At 41.6% G+C, this 23,367-nt stretch overlaps 1 protein-coding gene across 1 annotated transcript; it reads right to left on the bottom strand.

Moving 5' to 3' along the window:
- Positions 1–15,660: 15,660 nt before the first annotated feature.
- LOC148508579 (interferon-induced protein with tetratricopeptide repeats 5-like) lies at positions 15,661–18,958 on the bottom strand. Its single transcript, XM_088444310.1, has 2 exons — positions 18,948–18,958; positions 15,661–17,119 (listed from the first exon to the last, which is right to left on the bottom strand). Exons 1-2 carry the CDS (start codon positions 18,956–18,958, stop codon positions 15,661–15,663), a joined length of 1,470 nt encoding a protein of 489 aa, XP_088300436.1.
- Between the last annotated feature and the right edge of the window lie 4,409 nt (positions 18,959–23,367).

The raw sequence follows: 23,367 nt of genomic DNA on the forward strand, positions 1-23,367 counted from the left end.
TGCTGGCAGTCGGGAATCTGGAGCCGAGATCCCATTGCTGTCGGGATTCCGGCGCCGATATGTTGACCGTCGGCATCCCATCTGCCGGGATGCCGACTACGTCCCCTAATAAATGTCCACAGACATAGGGTCTGATTCAGATTGGGTTTGCGTACAACTGGGATATTTGAAGATCTGTACTGTGTATGTTCGCTCACAGTGCCCTAATGCCGCTGCAGGATTGTCACGCTGTGGCCGTTTGGGGGCGGAGCAGTGGTGGCGTCAGGCAGCATCTAAGAAAATGTGTGTGGGGGGATGTTGGCTGCGTTTTCTGTGAGTATTGAAGCCAGTGTGTCACGATCCAGTGCAAGAATTCCTCTGTGGAGGACGGTGAGCCGAGGGGTTCGGGTGACTAGGGGAGTGACTAGACAAGGTCTCCTAGTTGCGGCCAAACCCAGGTTTGGCTAGACCTGCACAGAGGCGCGGAGTCTAACCCACTTGGTGGTTTTCTCCAGTGACCCCTCCAATTGGGATTTGGTTTTCAGCTGCAACAAGTGCAAAAAGAAAGCCTGAGAATATTGGTATATCATGTTTTAAAGATACAGCGATCATGCCCAGTTACAGCAGAGGCAGGAACATCAAGGATCGTGTAGTCCATCCATACTGACATCACAGGCTTTGATAAAAAGGTACCAGTTGGCAACACCTTCCTGAGTTGGAAGAAAGGATGTTTTAAATGTCTGGGATGCACAACTTGTTCCCATATGAGCACTGGCGATTTTATATCACATCCCCATTCGGGTAAAAAATTCCCTTTGAAATGGTCTCTGACTTGTACTTCTACCGTTGTCGTTTATGTCATCTTTTGCCCGTGGGGCTTATATTATATAGGCAAGACTTTAAAATCCGCATGGCACAACACAGATCCGCAATTCGCTCCGCCTTACATACAGGGGCGGGGGAACAGCCAGTGGCCCGTTTCAACAAGGGGAGGTGACAGAGCTAAGAAACTTTTACAACTTGAATCCAGATGGTTCACCATTTGGATACTCTGTCCCCCCCGGGGGCTAAATGAATCTATGGGTTTGAGCAGTTTTCTTTAAGTATTCATTTGGTATGATTCAGATGCATTGATATGTAATACCTATGCACACACTGCGTACTCATTCGAGAAGCGACACCTATTTTGAGAGTGTCATTTTCTTATTTCTTCTCCACTGTGGCATCATTTAGTGTGATAAATGTTTCCATGTATGGGAAGTTTTTTTGATCTCCCTGTTTTAGCCTACCTATATATTCAGTAGTGTTTTTTAGAGAAGAGCTGTCCAGCTTTTGACACTAGATGGTGTTAGAGCACCAGATTATACATTTTTCATACATTATTGCACAGTTTTAGAATTTCTTAGATACGTAGTCAGCCAGACTTCAGTTCAATTAGGATTTTTAGATATACACTTACGAGATTAGTGAAATATGACTTTCACACATTTGCCCTTTTCACTGCATTGCATCTATGCATGTTGTATACAATTTTATGTACATTCATTTTATGTACTTTTTACACATGTTTTATGCATGCCCATATATAACATGTGCGGTTTACAGTGACCAGCAGATATTCATGCACTAATATTATTGATAGTTTCTTTTTATCATTGTTTTATTGCAGCTTGCTTTTAGTTGTCGGTTGCCATGGTTCCTAGGCTGGACCCGATGACGTCACTTCCGGCGTGATGGGGACGGCGCTGCTAGGAGATACGGAGGATTTTGCTCAGCCGATGGATTCCGCGGCACCAGAGGGCACGGGGAGTGTGGGATAAGTGATTGATTGTTTTATTGTTGTGTTGCTTTATAATATATTTTGTACATGTTTGTGGTTCACACATTTTTGTCCTGAAGAAGGGGATTCGTCCCCGAAATGTATGACCATAGCAGGTAAAGCCCAGTCTGGTATGGTCGTATCTGATACGACTGTGCCTGGCAAGTGGTTAATCATTCAATGCAACTGTGTATCTGTATCTATATTTTTTGTTTGTGCAATTCTATGCTCTTTAAATTTATATAGATGCTTTTATCGCAAAAAAAAATTGAGGAATAATATATAAGTTTAGTTATATTGACATCCTTAATTGATACAATTGTAGCACCTGAAAACAGTTGCAAGGGTTCACGTTTGAAGCACAGGGCACCCCAAAAGAATCCAGCCAAGGACCATCCCCAGGGCATCACATGAAAAAAGGAAAGAAGGTGATAGTGAAGTGTAAAGTATAGATGGGTAAAGATAATCAATAAGTGTTAATAGAGTAAGAAAGAATTAAAATTACATGAATAATAAACAAAGAAATAAAAAAGGTGATGAAAAAGTATCTATGTGAGATAAGTGGTGATGCCCATAAAAGGCCCAGTCAGAGCAACCCCCGGAGGCCCCACACCCAAACACTCACCCCAAAATAATGAATGCTACCTAATAGTAGCACCCACTCTGGGTCATATAATTACATATTAATGTACTGCATAGTAACAGCAAATATAGAAATATATAAGCCAAGAGTCAATAAAAGGCCCTCAACTAATGGAATTCATTAGTGTCAATATACCCTGAGCTTTTTGAATTTATGACAAATCCTCTGTGGTGCAGATTGAGAGGGCCCACAGGTTAGGTCCTGATTGCCCGGATCAGGACAGTAGACCTAGTCCCACTATTGCCAACTTTTTGGATTACAGGGCAAAATAAAAATTGTTAACTGCTTACCGGACCTCTCAACCCCTGATGGTCAATGGTCAGAAGATCCTGATATTTCAGGATTTTTCGGTACTTGTTTCCCAGAAAAGGAGGGAATTCTCCAATGTGTGCAAAATGTTAATAGATCAGAATAGACGATTTGCACTAATGTATCCGGCTAAAATACGGGTGATGGAGAATGGTCACCCCTTATTTTTCACTGATGCCCAGAGAGCTAAAGACCACTTTTCTAGGGGTCTTCCACTTTCCCCTGTCCATTCTAATGATTGATAGTTTATATATACATCCCACAACCTATCTCTCCATTTGTTCTAGGTTTCTACTGATATAGTGATATATTGGTAAGGATTGCTACGGTAAATAGTTTTTTACTTTATTGACATCCATGATTGGTGACACCTTCTAAACGGTGGTAACTCTTAGTTACGATAGAGGTTTATGTCAATGATTCAGTAATAATTTTCTGTTGTAATCCCCACCCATGTCTTAACAACGGATTATCTGTTACAGAAGATACTATATCATTCTTAAATATGTTCCACTAATGGGACAGATAGGTTAACTATAAATATATATTCCAAGTATTGGGTTCATAGTGTGTTTTATGGCCTACTTAATATTAGATTATTTTTTAAAGGCTTATGGCCTCTTTATTATATATTGATTTAGATTCTTATTTTTTGACAGAGTATCCATCCTTTTTTGGGATGAGATCCTCAGAAGGTTTCGGTGGACGGTTTCCACCTTTTGCTGACAGGAAAAAAAAAGAAAAGCCCTGATCACTGTGTTACAATTTTACTACTGTACATCAATTTTGTTTTCGTTATTATTCATAACAATGTTCCCCATGTCTACTTTTTGGAAATGTATGATTTCGTGGTTGGGAGGGGAGACGAGACCGGGATAGGGTAGATTTCCTTTTTAAATGTCTGAATATGCAATATTATTCTATGGTTGCTGTAGCTCCTTTTCTTTAAATTTCATGCCCCAGCAGATAGATGCTATGACTGAATCAGTGACCCCCCCCCCCCCTGTTTAAAGATGGTGTCATGGAATGTGGATGGCCTCAATACCTCAATAAAACGGAAGAAAATTGTAACACATTTTCCGGTCTACGCCCGGATATTGTTTTTTTACGGGAAACCCATTGGGTACATGGAGATGATTCGACACTCAGAGCTAGATGGATAGGAGACTGTATGTCGGCCTCATTTACATCTAAATCTCTGGGGCTGGCTATATTATGCAATAGAAATCTCTGTTATTCAGTTTTGAACTCCCTTTCAGATCCTGAAGTGAGATTATTGGATGTTGAAATTAAAAGACATAAGTACACTATTATTAATTTATATGCACCTAATTCCTGGGTCGTTTTCTATCTAAACTGACACAAATTTTAGCCCGCCGCACATTATATACTTTAATTATGGCAGGTGATTATAACGTAGTGGATGACCCGACCATAGATAGATCCCCTCCTACTACAAGACCTCCTACTCCAACCTGGTATCATATTCAGACTTTAAAGAATACTTTACAATTGAGTGTCTCTTGGAGGTTGCTGAATGACAAGGACCACTCATACACACATCTTTCTAGGGCACATCGCTCACTGTCAAGAATTCACTATTTCCTGATAGCAAATTCTTTAATGACACAGGTGCGAGCAGTAGACATCAAAGAATTTATCATTTCAGATCATGGCCCTGTGACTTCGGATCTTTGGTGCCCCTCTTTTTCCCCAACTGACCGCTTTTGGCGCTTTCCAGACTACCTCTCCAAATCAGAGGATTTTAAACATCAACAACTGCTGGACTAATTACCTGGATGATAATCTGGAACACTGGGAGGACCTGGTCCTCTTCTGGGGGGCGTCGAAGGCAGTCATGAGGGGACATGTCATTCAGTATGTTTCGAAGCTCAAAAAGGATTCTAACAAACAATTTAAGATGCTCCAGTCAACGGTAGCTGAGGTCTTTCGCCATTATAGCTCCCATCAATCTGATGAAACTTTGAGTATTTACTTACAAAATAAAAAACTTTTGGAATCTTTTTGACATCACAGACTCAATGAGGATGTACACAACACTGAAGAGGGTGAGGAATCAGTGAATGAGGAGGATGAGGACGACATCTTGCCTCCGTAGAGCCAGTTTGTGCAGGGACAGATTCATTGCCAGCTTGTTTTGTGGGGGCCCAAACGAACCAATCATTTCAGCCACAGTGGTGTGGCAGACCCTGGCGCTGAAATGATTGGTTTGTTAAAGTGTGCATGTCCTGTTTATACAACATAAGGGTGGGTGGGAGGGCCCAAGGACAATTCCATCTTGCACCTCTTTTTTTTCATTGCATTATGTACTGTTTGGGGCTTAGTTTTTCAAACTGCCATCCTGTCTGCCACTGCAGTGTCACTCCTAGATTGGCCACGTGTTTGTGCCGCCCACTCGTGTCGCTTAGCATAGTCATCCATCTACCTCGGTGCAACCTCTTGGACATATAAACACTATTGTGAGGTGTGAGGTGTTCAGAATAAACTGGAAATGAGTGGAAATTAAGGTTTTTGAGGTTAATAATAGCATAGGAGCAGAAAAATCAACACATTCTGTGATTTTAGCTGTTTTTATGCTTTTTTTTTAAAAAATACAGATCCAAAACACAAAACCCAGAACCCAAAACACCGAAGGGTGGTTTTGGCAAAACCAATCCAGATCCAAAACACACACATCCCTACTTTAAACACAATGTTAGCCACCTCTAGGAAAATCCTTCCTGCCACACAATACCAAGAGATGTTTTTGAATTTATTTCATAGGGCTTTTTTTTCTCCTCATTGACACTTCAGGGCAGGAATGGTGACAACTCCTTCATGTCCTCGCTGCCAAACTGACACATATCACTATTTTTGGAAATGCCCACTTCTTAGAATATTTTGGCTACAGGGGCATAGATACGCACTGGATAATTTGATTAATTATTTACCTTTTACTAATGAATGGGCACTGTTTGGGATATTAGCGGACAGTGAGAGGGTCACAAAAGGCTGTAAAAAATTATTACTGATAATTAGTGCGGTAGCATGTAAAGCTATTTTACAAGCCTGGATAAGTATTTCCCCTCCTACTCTAAAGTTATTTCAGGAAAAACTTTTCCATGTGTTTAACTTGGAATGGATAGAAACCACATTGGAGAAGGTAACTCGGGTCTCAACATTTTTCAACACATGGGAAAGTTATGTCTCAACCTTGCCTATTGGTATGCGAAAGCATATCCATTCATCATTTAAAAACACTCACTGGTATACACTCCATGAAAAATCCAGTGACCCCCCCAATCACTCTGGAATCCTAAAGACATATTATAGTGGAGAATATTAATGTACTATTATATACAATATGTGTCGGTGACTGTATTAACATCGGAATAAGGGGACATGTTAATATCCATTTGTCATTCTATTTGTGAGGGAGTGCACTGGGTTCTCGGTCTCGTCTCATGACTCTCACCTCTCTTTTTTTTTTTTACAGATTGTAGTGAAGGTCTTATTGGGAGCATTTTTATTTAAGGTGATAGACGGATTTGATTATTTATATTCAACTCATTGTTGTGAATTTATGTTATTATTGTGCTGATTTAAAACTATTTTGTTTTTGATTCTGATACCAGTTACTGAATTGATATGTAACAAATATCATCTTTATTTTTTTATATTGTTTTTCTGTATATTGTACATGGCGTTTCAATAAAAATAAAAAAAAATTGAAAAAAAAAATATATAAGCCAAGAGCTGACTCTCCTAGGAGGTACCCCAGAAACCTCCAAATGGCACTATATGAACCAGCACATCCTCCCAATGCTGGCTCCTTTCATCCCTCTCAGAACTGCAATAAAAAATATAGTAGTCGCTCACATCAGCTTAATGGTATTGCACAGGTGCTTGTAAAGGGCAGGGTTTACTCTGAACCACAGAAGAAAAGGGTGTTCCCTCCAGCACACTGCAACAATATCAGCAAAAATACTTGAACCCTACATGATAATAGAAATTCAGAGGTATTAGTTGCATACATTTGCAAATATATGAATAAGCGCCGGGCCAGCATCAAGGCTCCTCTATACCAGTGTCCCTAACATTCAGGGGTTCACATCTGAGGCGCATGGCACCCCAAAAGAATCCAGCCAAGGACCATCCCCAGGGCATCACACAAAAAAAGGAAAGAAGGTGATAGTGAAGCGTAAAGGATAGATATGTAAAGATAATCAATAAGTGTTAATATAGTAAGAAAGAATTAAAATTACATGAATAATAAACAAACAAATAAAAGGGTGATGAAAAAGTATCTATGTGAGTTAAGTGGTGATGCCCTGAAAAGGCCCAGCCAGAGCAACACTTGCAATTTGTCAGAAAAAAGAGAGGATGCTCATCTCTAATTGTCTAAACTATACATCAATGCATTAAAAAATGTATATACTGTACTTAAAAGCATAGAGATGATATAAAATATAAAATGACTTACTTATGTGTATATGTATATATGTGTATTATGTACGTACAAAAGGAAACCCGGAAAGATGTTAAACTAAGACTTTCTGAAACGGACACTACATACACTGACTTGTACCATATATACCCCATGCAGGATTTTATAAAGAACTAGAACACCAAACTGTTTAATACAGTAAGGAATCTACATCCGAGACTATTATTCTGCAAACATAAAGGAATTTTGCAGTATATATTCTTCCTTTTTGGACATTTTTTCTAAAGCCATTAATAATCAGCACCTTTAATATTTTTGGCACTTGCACTTTGTATTTTTTCCACAAGGATCCTGTGGTCTATATATTTTTGTATGATTATTGTGACAAGGTTTTAGATTTTAGAAATGTTTTAGCCAATTGTAAGGTTTTTATAAAGGTCTTTACAGCATTATACAGGTTTAAATAAACATTATTCTACACCAATATATGTTTGGCGCCCATTTTCATACACACTTTCTAATTATTTTTATACAATAATTCATATAAGATCACTATACAACACAAAACTTGCTGAGCTGACTTGCCATCACTGGCTGTCAGCATTTTTTTTCTTCAAGTTCTTCTTCACACACTCAGCCCAACCCCAGGCAGCCCAGCATACAGGAGGAGGAGTTGCTAGGGCAAAGTGAAAGAGAGAGCAGGATGGCCAGGGGCCATGTGCCCACATTAATAAACAACCGCTGACAGCACAGGCAGCCAGACAGACAGTACAGATGGACCAGTACCGCTCTTTGCCCAGGCAGGGCAACATCCATTCCCTGCTCAGCCACAGTCAGCAGCAGCGCTGACGGTCACTGACTTTGACACTACTTAGAAAATTCAAGCAGGCAGGCAGCCTGCCTGTCCTGTACCCGCCGCCTCACGCTGCGGCTGGGGGGGCGGCTGGGGAGTAAGGAGAAGACAGTCTGCTGCAGTCACACTGTCTCCCTTACATAGCGCAGTGGCAGCAGCCAGCTTTACAAGTGCCGCAGCCATCGCTCGAACACTACAGGGGTGGCCGGGCCATTATAGTAAACTGTCTGTGCCACTGCCTGGACAAGTTGGACAACATAGTGGTGGCTGCGGCTGGTTTTACAAGTGCCGCCGCCCGGTATTTACACAAGGGGACTGCCATACACTGTCTGTGGGGCCTATTCATTATGTTAATTATTGGTGTCCGATAATTAGCATTCTAACTCGCCATGGCTGCCAGAGCAATTCATCATTGCTCTGGTGCGGTGACAGCTGATGCGAAATCAGCTGTCCCCACGAGCGGCTTCACTGCTCCTTTTTGGAGCAGTGAATCTTTTTACTGCAGGTCGCGCATGTGCACAAGAGCCCCGACGTCCGGCGGAGGGGCCAGACAGGGGCGGAGGGATCCAAAATGATCCCTCTTCACAACCCAGACCTCCTTCCCATAGGGAAGGAGCAGGTTATGAGCCCGGAGCAGGAGCATTTGCCATCTCAAGATATTAGACCCCATTGCAGTCCCCCTCAACTGCAAAATAATTTTTTTTTAAAAAGAAATAATTTTGCACAAACTATCTCCATGAGTAATAACAAATACTTCACATTGGGACCCTTGCGGTATAGACTACTGGAGTTCAAGCTCCTGATCACATATAAATGTATTATTTATGAATCCAGTCAGGTTGTTGTTTTGTAAAGTAATAAATGTTGCCACTATCATAAACCTTTGTCCATATTGTCCTTATTAACAATACAATATGATTGCTCCCATAACATAATTAAGAAATAACATTGCCCTCTTAAAATAATCATACATTAAATTGTCCCCTCCTAATATATTCATAAAATTATTTTGCCACCATAAGATAATAATTGTTTTTGCTCCTTTAAGAACAAATATTAATTTCCCTCATAATTTTTAAGTGTGTTTTACTACTTTTCTCAAACAGCATGAAGTTTTCCAGTTTTCCTAATGGTTATGCCTAAAACAAAAAAACTATACCTGTAGAATTTGTGGTTTTGAAACTGCCACACACATCACTGGATAGTAAATCCAGCAGTTTGAATGGGATAACCGTCGGCAATATGTGGCAATATGTAACCGCAGCAAATAAAACCCATTTATTAGCCCTGAAGGGCCTATTTGTTAAGCACGGCCATTTGGCAGTGTTACTTTAGTATCCAATTTGCTGTGAGTAGCAGCAGTGGATACTAAAACACCGGAGCAATTTAACATTGCTCCGTTGCAGTGACAGCTGATCCGAAGATCACCTGTCCCCGCGATCCCTATCACTGCTACTTTGGTTCTAGTGTTCATGCATGAACTATGGTTCACACATGCCTATGAAGAAGCAGTCATCCAGCAGAGGGATCTGAACATGGACGGAGAGCTCTAAAAGTATCCCTTTTCGCAACTAAGACCTCCGTCCTATAGGAATGAGCGGGGGCGGTTAGTGTGTGAATAAGCGTCACCTGAAGATGGTGAAGCTTCTTGTGCCAAGATTGGAGAATTTTGTATTTTTGGAGCTTGATGAATGTTAGTCCGTGATATCTCCTGCTTTACCTTTATAGTGAATGACCCTGTTACTTAGAGGCCTATTCATCATTACTAAAAAATATATGGAGATAATTAGGTTTAGAACTCGCATGGAGTTCTACCTAATTACCAGAGGAATTCATCATTCCTCCTCTCCATATATATCTATTGCGAAAATGCTGTGTCCGCACTGACCATGGCTCCGTGCTTTAATCTGCACCACACGGAGCCGCAGCCGGTGCAGACACGGCATCTCCCTGTCAGCCGTGGCTCCATGCTCTGTAACAGGTGAACTTTAAAGCTGTGACCCGGGGGATGGATACTGTCCTCAGGAGCTGGGCAGAGGGGGCAAAATGCTTTCCTATGTTCTGCCCGACGCTGCATGTTGCTACAGATGGAAAGTGTCTCCCCTCTGTGTGTTCCCCGGTGACACTTGTAAAGTGATTCTTTATTTACCAGTTTATATTAAATAAACAGTTAATTGAAAAAGCACTTATAAGTGTCACTGAGGAACACACAGAGGGGAGATACTTCCCGTCAGCAGCAGCATGCAGCCGCAGAGAGAACACACTGTGCAGCCGGAGCCGGAGGACAGAGCGATGGAGCGAGCTGGATGAAGACCTGTCCAGCTGAAGCAGGTAAGTATATGCCACTTCTACAGCCTTACACCATCCAAATGTGGCTTATAGTAACACCAAATTCTGAAAAACATAATTTTCGGAATTTGATGAATAGCCTCATTTCCATATCCCCATACTAAAGTGGAGTGTGGAAATTAACGCAGACAGACTTAACCAGGAGATATCAGTGATATCTCCTTTGTTAAGTATATTAAAGAATACAAGAGAAATGTAATTTAAGGAAAAAGGGCCTTAAAAATTATAGTTTAGTGTTGATGAATAGGCCCCTTAATTTCTACAAAAAAGTAAGTAAAAATGTTAATTTTCAACTACTATTTTTGTCGAAATTAAGCAATAATAAATAATCCCCTGAATGTTAGTTTTGGGGCTGTAAAGAAATGAAGCCTCGGTTTAAAATCAGAATAAAAATAATGTTTATGAATATGCTAATTGGGTTCTTGTACAAGCATATTAATTTAGAGGGAGAAATTGTTGGATTTTACAAGGAGGATAAAGTAATATAGTAATATATTTTTTTAATTAATGTTGTGTAATAAATGGTACAGTAGTAGAAAGCATCTCCTTTATTAATGGATACATAGGATTAATCATTGGGATGATAGTGACATGTTTATTGGTTATATGCCTCACAATGCTGGGGTCTTGATTATGACTCCCACAAAGGCACTATCTGTATGGAGTTTGTATCCTCCCTTTTTGTGGGGGTTTCCCCGGGTACTCTGGTTTCCATCAAAATTAGTTTTTAATATAATTTCTTCTTTGCGCATTGGAGGTCACAGCATACTCTGCATGCCAGGAAATGTGTTTCCTCATATACCGGGCAGTCATATTTATGCCAAACCATTTATAGGTGGCTTGGGCATTCTGTGACCTGTAGTATGCAAGGGAAAAAGTTACAGATTTTTTTGGCTTTTAAACTCAACACCATGGCTGTAACTAAGGGTGTGCAACCAGTGCCGCCACATGGGGCTCTGTTGGTGGCACCATCACCACCCCAAGACTCTTGTTTCTGGCTACTAGGCAGCCTGGAACATCACCCTGTAGCCAGGATTTCTGCTGCAGTGCTGCTTGAGCATCCTTTAGAAACTCCAGACAGGCACCCTGCATCTACACCCAGGACTTTCGCAGCAGACTTTGCAGCAGAATTCCTTTACATTAGCAGCACCTGTCACAGATGTGTACATTTCCTGGCATACAATACAGGATACCGGAGGATTGAATTACACAAAGGGGGCCCCCACATTTGCCGAATACAAAGTCCGTGAGTACACGAAGGCAACACTGTGAGTACACAGTGCAATATAGTATCTTTAAATCTGCTGTGACTGTGATTGATCTATAGCCTAAACAGTGGCTGCTTCTTGGAGTATTTTATACAGCTGTATTTTTGCACAATCATACTTGGGGCTGGTGACTACAGCACGAGATCGATATCATTTATGTGCCTGACAATATTTGAAGTTTACAGGTCACTGCATATGACCATATGTGACTTTTCTTTTTAACAACACTGAGGACTGTTTGTTTTTTCTCTACACCTGCTAAATCAATAAGCCATCATTATCTTCATTGTGGAAGCATCTACTATCTGGCCTGTAGAAACACCTAACAGCTCTTAGCATCTAATATATGTGTTTTATTCTGTTGTGCTGGACTACAGATATTGGCAACTTTTGTATCGATACTTTTAATAGTCACACAGTGTTATAATCATTTCAAAGTACAATATTAGATTGATTTTTTAGAATGTTATATATGTTTATTTTTGTGTATTGATTTTATGTGGCATCCTTAGTGGATACTAAATATTTATTGTGTATTTATGTACATTCATTATAGCATCACTACTTTTCCAATCATCAGCGCAGGTTTAGCTTTTTTTCGGTTTCACCCTGCAGTTTGTACAGCCGATCAGAGCATCCTGGCGACTCTCTGGTCAGTGCTGCAGTTACAGGTTGCATTTGAGCCCTATTACAGGACTGCCCAACACCCACTACTCATGAGTATTTGGAATATCCACAGTGCTTTCAGCATATGGCTGAATTTCGATATTTTTATGAGCCCAGTTCTCATAGGGATTACAGTCCCGTACTGACCTACATAGGGCTGGTTGCCTATAGTGGGAGGAACACATGCTGTGGATTTCCGTGCAATAGTGCCACCTGGCTAGCAAAGCCTAGTGATGGAAGTGGCAATCATGGGCTGGCTGGAAACTTTTAGCCTGGGAGGCAAATGCATGCAAGTGGTTCTGGCTTTTTTACCTGTGCATGGCAATGGAAAAATGGGTGTGAACCAAGCATGCGCAAGTACAAGTGATGTATTTCAAAGGCATCTCCACTTGTGGCTGAAGGGGCATAATTGGGCAGTTTTGGACAATATCATGTAGACAAAGGTCAATGACGCCTGTTGACGGTACTGCATGCCAGAGAGTTGGTTGTAAGCATAAATACGCCTGCTTTCAGGTGTACAGTATCTTCTTCTTCAAATGTAGGCTGATGGGCACCAATGATGCTGATTAGTAACAAACCAAACATACAGAGGACGGGTGCGCCACAAGATGTATAAAACTCACCATACGGATGAATATACAGCTTGAGGAACACTTGCTATAATACAAACCAAACTATCTAAAATCGACAAACAAATGTGAGTGCTGTCACTGTTCACATTCACAAACCAAGACAAATCGTAACAAGCCGTGGCGTAACTATGGAGGGTGCAAGGGGTGCGCTTGCTGTGGGGCCCGGCTGATTAGGGGGCCCGCTCTCCTAGCAAGCAACCCCCTGCATTATGCAGACCCCTCCTCCCCCCCCGAAGAGCTACTGGTGACGCCTCTGCATCTGTGAGTGGTGAGGCTGCTGCAGAGAAGGTATCTGATGCTGTCAGTGTTAGCTCCTCAGTGCGTCTCCACAGTGTGCGGGCTCTGTGATTCTGGAGGTGTCAGAGTGGATAGCCAAACAGAGGAGACCTCAAGGTATGGGCGGGCAGGGGAGTCTGCGCTGTAATAGAGGTAGGCTGGGCAGCGACAGTACAGTACAGTGATAAGGTCCTGGTGACAGTGGAGAAGGGTGAGGTCTGTACTGTTGGGAGTCTGTGCTGTGCTCAGACAAATGGCAGCGGGGAAAGAGCCCTAATGTGACAGCTTCCAGAGTTAATTGTTGGATGCCCTGGCCTGTTATATGGGTCCTAGTGGTCAGTATTGGCAGCTCGTACACCTGGGCATTGACATGACTGAGCTGGGCCACATGTACCAGGGTCCATTCTGTTACCCTGTGTGATATATATAGTGACTTTAGTTTCTTACTATGTGTTATGTACCTGGCTGTCACTATAGTGTTCCCTTGAAAATCCCAGACACCGCCGGGCATCCCAGATATCCGTGTGCCACACACCACATGTATAGTGCATCTACTGTGCAGCCTAATAACTGAGCATTAGGAGGGCATGCTGGTTCTATTAGTGCTAATTGGAGTTCCCATGGGTGACTCCCAGGTAAGCTGGCTCTCAATTTGGATGCATTTATGTATGTGCCTTTATCATGAGGCCTTACAATTGACAAAATATATATGTGCCTTTATCTTGAGGCTTTATAATTGGTAAATATATTACCTGTAGGGTGAGCGTTTGGGCGAAGGGCCCCCGGGGACAGTCTGGCTGGGCCTCTTCAGGGCATCACCACCTTATACACATAGTCACTTTTCATATCACCTTTTATGTTTGTTTATTATTCATGTACAATTTTTCACATATATTTTAACCCTTTTTCAACACTTATTATTCTCACACATCTATACTTTACACTTCACTGTCACCCGTTTTCCTTTTTTTCCTGTGATGCCCTGGGGCGGTCCCGGGCTGGACATTTTTTGGGGTGCCCTGTGCCCCAGACGTGAACCCCTTAGTGTTAGGCACATATTTATTAATTACCGGGTTCTAGGCCCAAATATTAATCAATAAATATCACAACATATACAAATAATAATGTGTACTGTAATTGTGTATACTTTTGCCATTAAATGTATTTAAACTTAACAACACAGCAAAGCAAATTCAGTTTATAGCAGTTCTGAGCTTTGATGTAGAATATCTTCTATGTTATTTCCTCTAGCTCTTTCCGGGCTGTGCAAATATCAGGAAGTTTTCTGACTTTTCACAATGTTAGTTGGACTTTAATTCGTTATCCCCACTGACATTACTATTGGTATATGCGCTCTTTCAGTGTCCTGTGTCTCTGGGTGGGAGCAGTTAGTTTTCCCCTCAAGTCATTTATCTTTATATCAACTATAGGGATATCCTTCATATATGATTGAAATAATGTCAGCTGAATATTACTATAAAGTATTTACATATAGAGCCTCATTTAGAGTTATGTGTAAAAGTGCTTATTTTGAAAACAAAGAAAAATGCGTCCATTCACTTACATTTTCTGGATGTATTTTGTGTTGCATGTATTTCATATGTGGAATTTTAAAAGTAGTGTTTAAATATGTCATGTGCACTTATCATCAGCTTGGAAACTTGCACCATCTTCTACGAGTATTCTAAATACATGTAGGTATAAATTGGGGCACACGGTTGACTTGCATCTCTCTCCATTCCCTTACTGTACACTGAAATGTCCTCCACCTGATTCTCTTTGTGAAAGTGTTCACAAGTATAATAAATGATTGAAACTCTAATAATTGCGTGCAAGTTGTGATTATGGGCCTGATTCAGCACAGATCGCAGCTGCGATTACACACACAATGAAGCTTTGAAAATATGCTAATCCTTGCAAAAGCTCAGCCGCCATAAAGACGTCTACATCTGCTTTCTCACATCCGTCCTACCTTGCAATCCAGCGCAAACATCGACGGACATCGTCCCCTCACGCACAATTACTGCAAGTCAGATTGCACGCAGTGAGCCAGCACAGTGCCTTATTTATGCACATCCAGGAAACGGCGTTCAAAATTCAAACGGACAGGCACGCCTGCGTTTGTCTGACCACTCCCCCGTCACCACCCCCAACTGCTGACAGCCTGTCACTTACTCTGCGATGGATTACTGTTGCGATTGCCATGCATGCGCAGTGCTATGCATACACATGATTGTGCAGTAACTAACATTGCTCGATCTGTTTATGCAGTTGCAATTGTTATCCGTGCTGATCAGACCCTATGTACATAGAGAGAAATCCACATTATTGTGTGGCTTAAATAGATTTACATTCAACTTAAAATCAAGCCCATAATGTCAGTTTCATAAATAATATGCTAATATAATCTATTAGTTGTTTATATCATCAACTTCAGCTCACAGAGATCGCTCAGATATTCCTCATTGTAAGGATTATATTTTAAGGCTGTTTCATAGCACTCAATTGCCTCTGAGGTTTTTCCATTATTCTTATAGACAAATCCAAGCAAACCAAACCCCAGAGCATCTCTGTGGTCACCCTGAATCTTCCTTCCCGCTAGTCTTTTTAAAGCTCTCTCACAGTTCTCTCTGGTTTCGCTTGGATTAGTTATCTGGTGGCCTTTTTTACAATGTTTTATAGCTTCACTTTCAGATTTCTTGTGATATTCTTGAAAAGGTCCATAAAAGTAGTGGATATGCTGTTTCTCTTCATCTATAACATTGGGGAGTGACAAAGCCTTTTCAAATGTATCTTCTGCTTTACTATTTTCCTTTGCCTCACTGTACATTTTTGCTAGGTCTATGTATGCATGTACAAAGGTTTTCTTGCATTCCACTGCTTTTTCAAAGTGAAATATGGCTTTTTGCTTGAGTTCATCAATTTCCCCTGTGTGCATTTGTCTGCTTTGGTTGTTCATATTTCCAAATAACTTCTTTTTATTACATATCTTCTGCCTGTAGCATAGTCCTATTTGGTGATGTAGAAAATCAGAGGAAGGTATAAGATCTAGTGCACTATTTAGGACCCGCAGAGCTTCATCCTCCAGACCAGCTCTTCTGTAAAACTTTGCCACATAGCGATGTACATATGGAAGGTTTAGAGTTTGTTCTAGGGCTTCTTCAACATATATAATTCCCTCATCCCCTCTTTTTAGGTCTTGTAGCTTCAATGCAAGAAGTGCCTTCACCACAGCATCCTCTGGATTTAGTACTACAGCGTGTTCCAACAGCGGCAATGATCTGGATTCTGAAGCAGGGCTTATTGTGACATTGAATCCTTCCAATCGATAAACCACTGTTGCATAGCCAGAGTTCCACTCAGGATCTTCTTTATCTAGCTCAAGAGCCTTTTCAAAACATTCTTTAGCTTTTTCATAATATCGGCCACAAAATGTTAACAACGACCAACCTTGTTCCCCATAAATCTCAGCTATATCTTGACTATCATTCAGGGAAAGTTGTAATTCTTTATTAATTTGGTCTGTCTTGTCTATGTACTTCTGAGAGTCTTCATATCGCTTTAAGTAGTAGTACACCCATGCGTAGTCCCCAAATGTCACAAGATACTTTTTATCTGTCCCACCTGGATTGTTCGCTATAATGTTTTTTTCCGCTATCTGTAGATTGGCAATGGCTTTGGTGTAGTCTCCTCTAAGGTGCATTATGTAGGCCAGTAGATTGTACACCATGTATTTGCTCTTAGTGACCAGATATGTCAGCTGGCTGTGTACTCTGTTTTCCAAATCATCAATATCAGTATCCTTTTCCAGAAGCCCCCAAGTGAAGTGGCATTTTAGCTGTAGTAGGCGAGATTTCAAGGTGAGCTCTGGAAGCTCACTATAGTAATAAAATAAGAGAAGTGGTTAGTATTAGTAGTTTCTTTAACACACCCATGCCTGCCAGTGTCAATTGGATTTACAAACTTGATCATGAGCAGACCAGTTTCATTGTTTATGTTATGCATAATTTAAGGAGAATAATCTTCTATAAGTTCTGCACTCCACCAATATCGCTCATGCAGTTGAACATAGCATGGACTACAATACCCAAAACTTAAGTAGTTCAAGAGCTTTGATGTTTTTATCAATAACATTCCTTAGATGTTTAGTTCACAGTAAATTTTGCATAGGCATAACATCAAAGAATACAAATATGGAAACACTAAGCACCTGAAAACCACTGGGGATATAAAGGTTAATATCTGCATATATATTTATCAACGAGTGATATTCTTGTTAGCACTTGTTACCAATCTCAAATGCTCCAACCAATCAGCTCCTAAATGTCATTTTTCAAACACATGACAGTTAGGAGCTGATTGGTTGGAGCACCATTTAGGATTAGTAACAAGTTATTAAAAGAATATCTATTGCTGAATATCTAAGGCACTTTGTTGCCACAGAGGGACAGTAGTTAATTAATTAAAATATTCCCATGAAGTGTGAATGGAGGATAATAGGCTTCTGTTATTAAAATGAATGTCAGTGTCACCACACACAGCTGTTTGGGGTGGCGCTGGCCAGCATTCCTGAATATTGGGGCATGTCGTCTCCATTTTTTGGGAGTGCCGAGGCCAGTGTCTGCCTATTCTGATGCAGATTTACTGACCTTTGCAGCACAGATGAGGTGGAAAATCTGAGTATTATTAGGCTTACTCAGATGGACGATGCTGCAACCATCGTGAGCGGTGGTCAAGATGGTGATCCGGTGCTGTGCCTGTGGATGCAGCACTCGGATTTGCAATGCCAGCAGGAGGCGTCTTTTGTCAGATGCCTCCTGCAGCATTAGTATACATGTACACAGCATGTGCATTGCGTACAGCTCTGAATCAGGCCCAATAACAAATTAAAATGTTCCCATGAAATGCGAAGGGAGGATAATCAACTCCTTAGTTGAAGTGCAGCATGAAAATACCTTTGTATTAGTAGAGCAGATGAAAATAGCAGATATAAAGTGTTGTTAATGCTAGTTCAGGAGCAAAGTAGTAAACATATATGTTACCATATTTGGCAATTATACATCCCTATTTTTATAATCTTGGTCCACGTCCTGTGTCTATCAAGTTACTGAGTTACTGCCAATCTGGTGCATGGCCAAAACTAACTGCTCTCTGATATATATACAGGGGTGTCGGAACGATTTTATAGGGGGCGAAATATATAATTTATTTTTGGTGCCCTCCCTCCGCCCCCCTTCCTCAGAGGAATGGATCCCATAGGAACATCTGCAGGTTAGGCATAGACAAGACAGGTTTGGTATATATGTCTGACATTCACAATGTCAACATTTGTTATATCGACATGAGAATGTGGCCGTAATATTGACATTGAAATGTTCATATATTATTATTCATTCAGCATGTCGGCACAGATGTTATGTCAACATTGTTAGAATTTCAACATTTTTTGATATTCTGTCCCTAACCGTAATAGCAACACTAACGCTAACCCTTATGCTAACCTTAACCCTAATGCACGCCCTAACTGTAATCCTCATGGAAATATCAACATTATGACAATGTCAACATTTCTGATGTCAAAATTCTGACAATATCAACATTTTGCAGGTGTTGACATAGATGATGTTGACATTTTAACCATGTTGACATAATCAATGTTGATTTTCTGCTATTGACATATTTCATGGTAACACATTGACTGCATACCTTAGAGACATCTTGGAGCAGTGAGAGAGATCTATTGCTAAAAAGTGTCATTGATGTTTGATGATTTTTAACCAATGACTAGAAACCATCGATGGTTGAACCACTGGTGATCTAACTCTGAGCATGGGCAGATGGAGTCCATACTTGTGCAGACTACGGCTGACACTAACCATCGGGGGCTTCCCACCAGTGTTCACTGCAGTGGAATCCATCAGTGGTTAAACTAGTCACTATTGTTGCTAGCCAACATTGGTCAATGGGCAATCCTAAAATGTTTTACAAATAAATCAGAGCTGGAAGGATTCATGGAAGGTGAGTACTGATGGGCACTGTGGGACTGATTTAGCAGAGAACGGAATTGCAAAGCCACACACAAGCAGCTTTCAATTCCATTCTTGCAAATATGCAAATTCAGCAGGAGGTGTCTGGCACCGCCCGCTGCATTTGCGATCCCAGCACTGTGCCAGCCAGCTGGGTAAGCCTGAGCTTACATGGGCTGGCTGGCTTGCGAGGTCAGGAATCTATCAATGGACGCAGCCCCTGGCCTTGCTACTCCCAGTAAACGGGGGCAACACTCCCTTGTTTCCGGGAATGCCAGCCATCCCCACCCTCGCACCTCTTCAAGAGTGCCTCTGCCTGTCAATCAGGCAGAGTCATAGCTGGGGCTGTGTGCGATCATGCCGAACCCATTCTGCACCTGGGCAGAATGGGCAGATTCCCGGTATTCAGATGATTTTTTACATCTTTTTTTTTTTTAAACGATGTCAAAAAATCATCTCTAAGCGAATGTGTGATTTAGACCCTGCAACACAAAAAGCAACCAAAAATCATCCAAATATCGACCAAAAATAGGACCAAAAATAGGACCAAAAATAGGACCAAATCGACGATCAGTAAATATACCCCTAAATTACACATTTACTAACAGATGATTTTTGACATTGTTTAAAAAAAATTTGAAAAATCATCTGTTAGTAAATATATTATTTAGACCCTAAAATGCAAAATCAACCTTTAGTAAATATACCCTACAAAGTCAAATGCAACCCAGGTACCCCAATATGCAAGCCCTAGGAGGGGCCATCTAGTAAATACAGTAGTATGGTGGATATTTTAGAGAGTTAGAGAGACAGTATAATTATACAGTAGTTAGTTAAGCTGTCCGGCGAAGGTGACCAGCGCTTTTTCCTCTTCCTCCCCCTCCGCGACCTGCTTACCTTAATCTGCAGCGGTCCGTAGGCAGGGAGAGCAGGTGGGGTGCGCTGCTTCGTGCCGCTTGGGCAGGCACTGCTTGCAGTGGCCACTTGGAGATGATGTCATCTCCAAGAGCCACTGAAGCCGGCCAATAAGGCGGCATGCGGCGCGACCTGGGTCATCGTGAGCCGGGCCGCGCCGTTCACATTGCTGGGTGACACGGGAACAACCCGTGCTCAACCCTACAATCAAGCAGGGTCAGATCCCCGGGTCACTGGACCCAGGTTGATCCTTTTACACCGACTAAAATCCAGGGGTTATCAATTGATCGGCCAATGTATTTGCTGTCCGTCGGGCAGTGTGTACCCGCAATATGATATCGCATTGGCTGTGCTGCACAGCTGATGGAGAGATATGTCTGCAGACATATCTGTCCATCGGCAGGTGCGTACGGGCGGCCACTCGTACACACACAGCGGCAGCCGCGAAGAGGGGGTCGGGACACGCCCCCCGCCTGCCCGCCGGGACACGCCCCCTGGTCGCCGGGACCTGCGGACAGGCACAGATGATGGTTGTTCAGTGTGTACGAACAACCATCATCTGCAGATATATCTGTATAGTGTGTACCCACCTTTAGGAATTTCCAAGGAGATGCTGACAGACTGTAGAATTTATGGGGGCAATCCAAATAGGTGCAAGGTGTGAGTTGCTGTTTTCTATTTGAATTTGTATAGCGAATTACTTTTGCAATCGAATTAGCAATTTACACTGAGTAAATTTGCATTTTTGCATTTTAAATGTGCTGAACACCTTGGATACCCATCCTAATGACAAATTAGGCAATTGGAACTTTCCAATTAGATTAATTAGTCCAATAATAACATGTCATTTTTTTTGATTAAAAAAAATGGCCTCAAATTACGTCAAAATCATAATTGTTGTTAGTTAAGGCACCCCAAATTTAATTACAGTAGTTTTTGTAATGAAAATATAATTATTTTTTTAGAATTTCTTTTACAATTTTTCAGAGTCCTCAAAGTACTCCAATTTCTACTTTTTTCCTTTTTTTTTTTGCATTTTTTGTTTAATTAGTTTGAGATTAAACGAAAAAAAGTTTGTTTTTATCTTCTTTTGCATTTCTTAAAAAACCCCACAAAGCAGCCATTTGACACCATTTCAATACCTTCAGTACTTTCCTAATGCCCACAAACAGCCGTCTATATGATCATACTAAGAAAATGATACATTTTGGGGGGACCAGAATGGTCTCCCACATTTTCATGCACTTCTCTCACATCGCATTTGCCATTCAATTCGCAAACCTCCGCTGCGAGTGCCGCAAATTTTTTATTGGACCTGGAGAATTCTCGGGTGTGCGCCTTCCTGCAAAGTCGTCAAGTTTAATTAAACAAACTGGCTACTCGCATTTTGTACCTAATTGTATTGACCAGTATGTCTAAATTGATGAAAGAGCTATCCAGATGATTTGCTTTGTATGAGGCAGCTGAAATGACATCTCCAAATTTTCAATCTGTGCTCCAGCCCTACAAGCCCCAGACTATAGTTGAAAGTTTTCAGTTTAAACAGCCGTTTTTAATGTTGGATTGAGGCTGTATTGTCACAAATCAGGGCCGGCGCTACCATTGTTCAAATTTAGGCAATTGCCTATGGCTCCAATGGTCGGGGTTTTTCTTTTAGTGAACCTGCAGCACAACCACACAGAGGACCTGCCACTTGCTTGCAGGAACAACAGCCAGCAGGTAATTACACGAGAAGCTGCTGGCTGCTGCTCCTGGATGCCTGTGTTACACAAGGAGTGAGGTGTTTGGTTAACTTATGATCTTTACAGCCAAGTGCCAAACTTCTAGTCCCTGTGGTGGCATAGCTTCCATGGGCTAGTGCAGGCCATGAATGCAGGAAATCTATTGCAGCGAGGGGCGTTGAGAGGCTGCCTGGGGTGTGGATAATTGCGGGAGGCCTGGACACAGTCCCTTAGGATTAAAAAAAAAAAAAAGATTTTTTGCAGTGGCGTGTAGCTGCTCTGCCCGCTGGGGAGGGGGCACTGTGAGCCCCTCGGTTCGGCACAAAGCCAGGGGGTGTGCGATCAGCTGGGCCAAAATAATTAGAACCCCCCTTGGCACCCTTGATTGCAGCCACATAAATCACAAAGTACAATAACTACCTTAAAACTGACAAAAAGTAAATCCAAGTTTTTTCGAAACAATTAATCAACTGAACAGGCCGCTCACATCTGTACAATTAAATTGTTTCTTTTAATAAATTTATAAAATATGTTTAAATAAAGGAACTAAAGTATTATTAAATATACTGTACAACTGCTCTGAGGGTGAAAAACTGTAAAAGACTTGTTAGTGTATTGTACTGTACCTCATTCTGTCACTTTCTCGTCACCCCAATCTCAGCTCTGTAGTATGAAGATGTGCAGATTCCCAGTGCTGTGGTAGTGAACTGCTTCTTTTTGCAGGACTTTTATACTCTTGTGATGTATTATATTGTTAGGAGGAGTACAGAAACTCAATAAACATGACAGGGAAACGGGAACATGATACTGAAACTTACCTTTATAATTGCATAGATCCACATTAATTCATAGGAGAGATTAGATACCTCAGGAGATTGCACGAGATGGAGCAGGAGCCACAGATACAGGAAGCTAAAACTTTAGCCAATGAGACAGCACAGATAAGCAGCAGCAGCAGCACAGCTAAAGAGATAATATGGACAGAACATTAATAGGCCTGATTCAGAGTTGTATGTAGTAACTCAGTCGCTGCATCTTTATATGCAGCGTCAGTGCTTCAATATGCAAAAGCTGCAAGCAGGGGCACTGAGAGGGGGGAGCAGGTACTAATTACCCGGGCTCGGGCTTGTTGGAGGGGCCTGGCTCCCTTATCCGTCAGCAGCCCAGCACATGCTGCTGTTTGCTGGGCTGCAGTGGGAGACCAGGGAAACTGCTCACTGCTGCAGTCAACTCTCCATTACCGGGGGCGCAATTTGCGCTGGGCTGAGGGGCTCACAATGCCCCTCTCCCCAGCATGCAGGTTTTTTTTTCTAATGGGGTGTGGCCACGTCTCCCACAATTAGGTAATGCCCCTTGATAGTAATGGTGCCCGGGCCGGCTCTCTACCACCCTGGCCGCAGGAGGCGTCTTAAGTAATAAGACACTCACTGCAGGCTTCTCTGATCCGATGCTGCCTGACTATCA

This window comes from Taudactylus pleione, unplaced genomic scaffold (assembly GCF_031769625.1).
Source record: "Taudactylus pleione unplaced genomic scaffold, aTauple2 ptg000354l, whole genome shotgun sequence".
NCBI classification, from domain to species: Eukaryota; Metazoa; Chordata; class Amphibia; order Anura; family Myobatrachidae; genus Taudactylus; species Taudactylus pleione.